General features: G+C 37.6%; 1 protein-coding gene across 1 annotated transcript; it reads left to right on the top strand.

Annotated features, from left to right (window-relative positions):
- Window positions 1-3,535: 3,535 nt before the first annotated feature.
- LOC113238371 (cuticle protein 16.5-like) lies at window positions 3,536-5,369 on the top strand. The gene is made up of 2 exons (XM_026475212.1): window positions 3,536-3,730; window positions 4,762-5,369. The coding sequence occupies exons 1-2, from the start codon at window positions 3,536-3,538 to the stop codon at window positions 5,314-5,316; spliced, it is 750 nt and encodes a 249-aa protein (XP_026330997.1). The 3' UTR covers window positions 5,317-5,369.
- Window positions 5,370-9,018: the final 3,649 nt, after the last annotated feature.

Raw genomic sequence — 9,018 nt, 5'->3', positions numbered from 1 at the left:
TATTACACCTGAAATCGTCACATTGGTTAAACTCTACCGCTCATTCGTAAGACAGATTCCCCCGAGAAGAATAAGCAAGAAACTCTAGGGGTTGCTCTTTGTAAATAACATTTGTACACATTCAACATTTACAATATATTTTTGTTTTGCTTTCAAACATCAGAGATCGAGACTACCTCCATGAGCTAAACGGGTTACTACCACGGATTTTTGTCATCCAAGTACACAGAAGTTGTATAATAATATATCTTCTATCACTTTGAACAATAACTTTGAATTCGTAATTAGTGGAATCTTCAAGATAAAGTCTTTTGTAATTTGATATAAAATACGGAAAATATTTCAAAATATTTCATTACATGTCACTACGTGTGTATAGGGTAACTTCGGACATTTTTTTCGTGGTTTTTGTATTAGACCCGACGTCCATTTGTTGGTAGGTCAATGGTTATAGCGCATATTTCTAGTTTAATATAGGTATGTTGTGTCCGTCACGTGTTTTCACAATTTTGTTAAGTATATGTACACTATTCTTAGATATTGTTTGTATGTGGCTGTTTGTTACCTGAATAAATAAATATATATACGTATCCCGTAAAGAACGCCCGTTCACGTTCAAATACCCGTAGTGGATAAGAGTGTAGACAAAGTGGAGATACCATAAACCGATAACCTCGACGATGTGTCACCAGTGCCTTATTAGTTATTGTAATTAAAAATCATTACATCGGCGGCCTTCCGCCATGCCGCCTCGCCGCCACGCCGGCCTCGGCGCGCATTGATTTTGACCCCGTTCCATATAGATCGAGTTCACGCCATCGTAGAACATTCCGTCTCCCTTGAGCTGCCAGCTGCCCCGCCCGCGCTTTGCTCTACTCGCTGGTCTCGGTCGCCTTCGTTCGCCACAAGCCAATGCCGTCGTCATCACACTTTTAGGCTTTGCTTGGAAAATCCCTAGACGTACAGTAGTACCAAACTGGAGCTATGCCTAACGTAGTAATATAAAATTCATGCAGTCTACCACGCTTGTTCCATTTTTATGCAATTTGTAAAAGTTCTGGTACAAAGTTGTTTATGCGCATTGCATTTATCTACCTATGTACTTAGTGATTGGTACCCACCAAGGATTCAAACAAAGATTTCCCCTCAGAGGAATCCGGAAATGGGACGTTTACGCGATGACTTGATGTGTATTGGATCACAGTAGGAAAGTTCTTCAAAACCGCCATTTTCTGCGTCCACGCGCTAAACCGCTAAAGCAACAAAAATCTACACAAAAAGAGTGTCTAAATAGGGCGATAGCTAAACTGGACAGCACAAAAACTTCCCAATAAACTTTCCGGACCTATCGAAAAAAATACCAAATGGCTACAACCAGACAACGGTGGAGTGCCCCGACTGCAAAATAAAGTGTCATATGTCTCAAAAGTGAACCCGCATTTCAATAATATAAAGGGGGAACGCTGCCAGTATTTTGCGCACCGCCGCGGGGTCCAATTTTATTCATATAATTTAATCCTAGTTTTACTTTCCAGTATTTAAGCTGTTATCCTACAGTCAAGAGCATATCAAGCTTCACACTTAGTACTTTGGACCGTTCTTATCGTAAGCGACATAGAGTTGGATTTAAGTCTTAAGTATCAAGCTCGACGTGCTCTTAACCCTGACCCAGACCCTGTACCTTACCTATATATTTTAACTTATTGTCTAATAAATAAATCAGATGACAGTACCTACTTATAATCTGAATTTCACAATAAACTGGACAATTTACCACAACACTAAGGGTCGTATTCCAGAACTCTACTCAATACTCAAGTCAGGAATTGAGTATTGCAGTGAGCACTGAAAATCATATTCAAGTCCTCGCCATTAGGGTCGTATTTCCAGTGCTTGAAATCATATTCAAGTCTGCTCAAATCCTGACTTGAGCACTGAGTAGAGTTCTAGAATACGTACTCTATATCTAGAATACGTATTCTAGAACTCGGTGCTCAAGTTGGGATTGCACTGCGAAAAACAAGCACTGGAAATACGACCCTAATGGCAGGGACTTGAGTATGATTTTGAGTGCTTTAAACCATACCTACTCAAATCCTAACTTGAGCATTGAGTAGAGTTCTAGAATACGACCCTAAGATTGCTGCGTGTCCCAGAGTTACGCCGGAATTCGGTGTTGTAACTACTTACTAATCACGCTGCACGTCACATTTTAGAGTCTTCGCATTATAGTTCTTTTCGTGTTCGTGTTATTCGTTTATCATCCTGCGGCTGGAAACAACAGGTGGATGGATGATTTGTTGCCGATTTCAGAACTTTTTGCTTGCAAGTACGTAATTCGGCAGATTTAGTTCAGGTTGATTTCTGAATTCGATGTATACGATATTTCAAAAACTAAATTTTATTGTTGTATGAATGTTGTATGAAATATATTCTGTAATATGTGTTGTAACGACTAAAATATTTTAAAAACAATTTATTGCTTTTACAAGTATTGTCATTTACGAGTAATATAAAAAAAACCGGAAACGCGGAAACGCAAAGCCATATTTTCTATGAAAAGCAAGAATTTGATATCTTTTCTCATGCTTTTCTCATACAAATGTTAAATCAATATTATTGATTTTCACAGTGTTATGTTATAGGTACTACTTTCTTCACGTTGAAAATGAATAAAAAAATATTCTAGCTCAGTGTTCTAGTATTTAAGCTTCTATTGTAACAGGTAAGGGCCTGTAAGCACATTTCAACTTATTGTCTAATAAAATAACAAATAATCAAAGATAAATCATAATACGATAAAGAAATTAAAATAGAAAGAGAAAAATTGGGAATCAAAATGAAAGAACGTCCTAGAAAAGCAAACTGATACAATTCTATATAAAATGTTTAAAGAAAAGGATAGAAGTTACACGAATTACCGCGTCTTGTACAAAAATTCCTTCCTCTAAGTACAAAAAGCAAGGAAAGATATGCAAAAAACTATTGTCTTGTAGGTACAGATTGCGTTCTAGACTTTTTTAAAGGTAAAGAAACATTTGTCAGGTTGAGAAAAAGACGGAACAGCCAAACCGGCGACTGATTTTAATTAATACCTACTCATCATAAGGTGAAATTTGTTTACGTTGTTTTGGTCGCTTTTTTGTATAAATTTCAGAATTTTAGGGCCTGATTTAATAATTAGTCATATTAGCAAATGTTTGCCTAGAATATTGATGATTTTTAGCCTTTTTCTTGAACTTTCATATAAATACAAAGTAAACACAGTTATGCCTTCGGTGCATAATTGCTGACATCGGTGTACTGTTTCCTGATTTCGGTGGTTCAAATATGTCATTAACTGTTAAGAAACTAGTTGCCCAATAACGAAATCTTATGTCGGTTTGAGTTCTTTTTCCTTATCGCTCAATGATTTTCCTGAAATTAAGAAAAAAAGTCGACCACCGAAGTCAGATAAATTAGCCCCTCTTGGAGAAATGCCCACTTAATCTCTGCGTGAGCGGGAAGGGCTTGGTGGCTTGGAGATTCGCAAACAATGACGAACGAAAATCGGCAGGGCGCCTGTGATCGTCACACGCACAGTGAACTTTTGTACGGACGCGGCGCGAGGGCAGGGTCACGTTGCGACACAGCCGCGCTATATACGCGCGCAGAACGTTCGCAGCACATCCTCGCTCCATCCCTGGCTCCGGCTTCACCTTTTTTTTACGCGGACAACATGAAGTTTGTGGTGAGTTACTGAAGGTAGCCAATACAGTTCCAAATATGGAAGCAACAGGTAACGATTCGCTAGCCGACGTCTAAAAACTTAAAATATTTAAAATCACTTTATTAATAATAATAACTTTTTAGTTTACGCAACGGAGGTCCATTTGTTAGTAATACAGAAAAACTTATTACTATGTTAATTTATATATTCGTTCTTCAGTCGTTACTATCCCACTGCTGGGCAAAGGCCTCCCTCCCTTTCTCGTCATCGCGATTTAACGCCGCTATAGGTCAACATTTCGTATGATCATTTAGCTCCTCATTACCTTCTGGGTCTTCCACGTCTCGTCTCTTGCGTTTCATGGGATTTTGTGGTCTTGTGGAGCGCAGTGTTTTTTTTATAATACCAAGTGACGGAACGAATAAGTCATACGCCTGGTGGCAAGCGACACGCCTGTCCATAACAGTTGCAGTGCCACTCAGAGCTTTAAATCGCATAGATCTTGGGGTACTGCCACTGCGCCCCTCACCTTGAGACGTAAGCTGACAAATCCCATGTGCCTGTAGTTTCGCCAGCACCCTTACCCTGCCAAACCGGAACGCAGTAGTGTTCACATTACTGCTTGGCGGCCGAAGTAGGTAAGTTGGCAGTACTTCCCTGGACGAGCTCTTTAACAAGGAGCTCTATTGCTTCGTAGACGGCCTGACAGTTTAAACACCCAAATACTTATAAAGTAAATGGCGCACGTGCCCCGACGAACCGTTCACGCACTCGTAGGTAGGCTTTGAATAATGTTATTTTAGCCGCGATGCTGCAACTAGCGAGGCTGTGGACAAGCATATTTTACACCTCGCGGCGCACTCTTTAAGCGCGCTCGACGTCGGCACGATCTTTGAGGCCTTAGGCAACATACCCTACATATTTAAAAGGTTTCATTAGTTAAGACATTTTTTTTCACTAACGTGGTTTAGACTGTTAAATGGTTAAATAAGAAGGTACATATTAAGATCGTTTCGTACCTATCTCATCGACAACAACTTTTGCACCTGCAGGTGATCTTCACGGCACTGGTATGCGCCGCGGCTGGAGCGCGCGTACGCCGCGGCGTACTCAGCGGACTGCACGCACCTTCCTATGGCTCAGCTTACTCCGCTTCATCAGTCGGTTACTCTGCGCCCGCAATCAGCTACTCAGCACCGGCAGTAATCCACTCCGCCTTGAGCTACAGTTCAGCGCCTGCAATCAGTTACAGTTCTGCGCCCGCCGTCAGCTACGCAGCGCCCGCCACCAGCTATTCAGCACCAGCCATCAGATACACAGCGCCTGCAATTACCTACTCTGCGCCTCTTCTAAGCCACATAGCGCCAGTGGGTCGCTACGCGGCGCCGGTGGCGAGCTACGCGGGCCCGGTTTTGCGCTACACACCCCCGGTAGTGCGCTACGCAACCCCGGTAGTACGCTACGCACCCCCGGTAGTGCGCTACGCACCCCCGGTAGCGCGTTACGGACCTCGCGTGATACGCGTGCACAAACAGATCTCCGCGCCGCGCATCGTACCCCACAGCCGCGTGAGCTACGCACCCGCCTACGCCAGCGGTTGGTGGTGAACCTGATACACACATACATCTAGTCAAATTGTACAAGTAGTGTGTTACAAGCCTCACCTTTTTACATAGCACAATGTATTACCTTTAAAATATAGGTAGACTATTTGAAATTTGCGTTTGTTCATTCCTCAATAAAAGCTTGTAAGTACGTACAAGTTTAACCACCTAACCGTTATATATTTATAAACGCGCGTCTGTGAGATACACTGAACATACCGCCGATTTACAAAACAGGAATCTTCATACCAGTACACGTGATCAATTGGACCTGTGCCCATGACACTTCGGGTCGGCTTTATGCTTAGCTGTTTAGCTTTCAATAAAGAGAGAGCTTGACCGATCCATTCATCGAGGCAACAAAAAAATGGATTACTATAAGTAAAACCTCAACGACACATTTTTAGACCACGCACTAGATTGCTTCTGCCACGATCTCGGCTACACATACACAGCTCAAGTCCCCATTCGATGTCGGTGAGGATATTCAACGAGCTCCCGCCCATTATTATAAACGAGGAAAGTATTCACTGTTTGTAAATAAATTAAAATTACATCTTATTAATAAATGCTATTACAATTTAAACGAATACTTTAATGACACATAAAAATAATAGTATTATAATAAATTTAAATAATAAATAAATGTTAATTATATAGTATAAAGTTATGCTATTGTAAGCTAATTAAATTCAAACTTTCAAGTGACGTAATTCTACTCATAATATGACGTATTTCTTTCTTATTACATGACATATTTTTTATTTTATATTATTTGATAAATAACAATTTAAATTAATAATTGAGACCTCGGTGTACCTCTGCTGTTATTGTTATCCCTAATAAAGGGCTCATATGTGTAGCATTATTTCAAATTTAAGACATGTAAATACATACCATATGAATGCAATAAATATATTGAGTATTGAAAATAATTAGACAGGTGACAAATTACACTCAAATCAATTAGAATGAACTTCGACGGCCGCACCGAATAAACGTGTAAAGGAAAAACTTTCTAATACTTAAACAAACTGTATGACCAAATTAAAGATAAAAAAATATTCTAATTTATATTAAAATATGAAACACGAAAATATTGATAGTTTATTTAGAAATTATTAAAAAACCATTTTAAATTTTTATTCTAGTAAGAATGATTTTGGTGGTGGTTCGCTTATACCTATAATACTTACTTACGTTATTGTTCGCGGGAAAAGTTGTTTTTAATTGAAAATGTAACATAATACTACTCTGTTTACACCAAGTACCAAGTACTATGGGTATTTAAGATTTGTCAGTATTTATTAACTATTGCTGTAATTGTTGATAATGTACGTACGAGGCAACGTTAGTAGGATCATATTTAAATTGATACCATCGTTGCCTTGGGCATTGGAGGTTATCGATTTCATAACGTTAAACACCACTGTTTTAGAAATAGGTTTCAACATAAATATCCCGGGACCAAACCTGCTGCATTCAAAATCATTTAGAAGTGGTTAATATAGGTAGGGTATAAATTCAGGCATGGTTTTATTGACACTGCCGCACACTCTACCTCTTATAACGAATATTATCAACAAATCCATTACTTCCTCGACATTCCCGCTTAGCTGAAAGACTGCTCAGGTTACGCCCGTTCCCAAAATGTCTAATCCTAATAATTATAAAGACCTTAGGAACCACTAATTTACTGCCCTATCTATCCAAAGTATTGGGAAGGATAGTACGCATTTTGGCAATTAACTGCGTTTCTGGAAAGAAATAAGATACTACCCGAAGTGCAGTCTAGTTTCAGAAAAGATTCCAGTACCTACTTCAACTGCTCTTTCAGAAGTAGTAGACAATATACTAGACGCTCAGGATAAAGGTATGGCCACTATACTGACTCTACTCGATTTTTCCCGAGCTCTTGACTCTATCAGTATCCCATTATTGCTTGCCAAACTTACCTACTATGGTTTTGACATAGCCACAGTAAAATGATTCAGTAGTTATTTGACTGATAGAGCTCAAATTGTCAAGTTCAGGAGTTGAACGGCCGCATCACTAGGTCTTCTGTAAGGGACGTACATAGAGGCATGCCGCAAGGATCGGTATTAGGTATTAGTATATATTATTATATTATATTATTATATCCTTTGCGTTTTGTATTTGTAATTATAATATTTCATATTCTTTACAATATTATAAAGAATATGAAATATTATAATTGCCATCTTTATAATAATACTTTATTTCGGACCAACAACAGTTATCCATAGTTTGTTAGTAAAGAACTTAGGAATAAGGTTAGTATGATGCTATTCAAATGCTAAAATTACAAGAAAATAAGATAATCTCAAAAAAATTAAAAACAAAAAAATTATACAATTAAAATTCAAAAATAAATCATATTCATATTCATATTCATATCTTTATTTGCTTGTCACATGGTTTTACATAAGATCTTATAAAATTAATGTTGTACCTTTACAAGTGACACCCTGTAAGGGCGCTGCAAATTGAGAGAGTACTACCAATATTATTAAATTATAAATATTCTTAACTTTTATTATACATTATATAATAATATGCCAACAACTTATTACTTAAATTACTGTTTAAAAAAATTAAAATAACAATTACTACGAGTATCAATAATAACCAAGTAATAACTAATCTATTCAAAGACCAGACAATGGCACTAATCTTTTATTTAATATTTCATCTATTGTATAGAATGATTTATTTATTAGGTACTGCTTTAGGTGGCTTATAAACGTTGATAATTTTTCCTGGTTTTTTATTACATTAAGTATATTATTATAAATTTGAATTGCCATTGAGTGTGGGCCCCACCTGTACAAACTGAGAGTGGTTGTGGGGAGTTTTAATTTATGCAAGTTTCTATTGTTTCTTTTTAGAGTAGTGATTGGGGAGTATAACTGTACAAGCTTTTTGACGAATTTACAGCATTCAAGAATTTATATGGATGTTAAAGTTAATATTTTGTATTTAATGAAGTAGGGTTTACATGAATCAGTTTGTTTAATATTAGCCAATATTCTTATGCATTTTTTTTGTAACACAAAAATGTCTTGTATTATAGTACTATTTCCCCATAATATTATTCCGAAAGTGAGTTTTGAATAAATGAATGCGTAATATGCTGTGAGAGCAGTTTTAAAGTCAGTAGTTTTTTTAAGTTGTGTTAAAGCGAACATTTGGGAAGACAGTTGTTTAGTCAATTTATAAATATGTGGTTTCCACGTAACGTTGGTGTCTATGTCTATTCCTAACAGGGTTGCTACATTATCTACTGTTATTTGGCTGTCGTTATAGGTATATTTCAAATTTAGGGATTTTTTTTGTGACGGTCTGAATTCTATAATTTTTGTTTTATTAAGGTTTAATTGGAGGTTGTGTTTATCAAGCCAGTTTATAATTGTGTGCAATGTCGAGTCTAGTTTGGTTTTTATTTCGTGAATATTAGTGCATGAAAATAAGATGGTTACGTCATCAGCAAAGAGAGTACAGTGTTCGTTTATACTTTTAGGTAAATCGTTTATATACGCAAGAAATAAAGTACAACCGAGGACAGTACCTTGTGGGATAGAATTTTGAATAATAATTTTAACTGATTTCACCCGTTTTATAATCTGTATATTCTATTTGTTGCGGACACCGAGCTACATAATCCGCGCCGACCGCCTACTCGCC

Source organism: Hyposmocoma kahamanoa, unplaced genomic scaffold (assembly GCF_003589595.1).
Source record: "Hyposmocoma kahamanoa isolate Upper Pololo Valley unplaced genomic scaffold, ASM358959v1 95, whole genome shotgun sequence".
Taxonomy (NCBI): Eukaryota; Metazoa; Arthropoda; class Insecta; order Lepidoptera; family Cosmopterigidae; genus Hyposmocoma; species Hyposmocoma kahamanoa.
The sequence above is the reverse complement of the archived record's forward strand: the minus strand, read 5'-3'. Positions and strand labels throughout refer to the sequence as shown.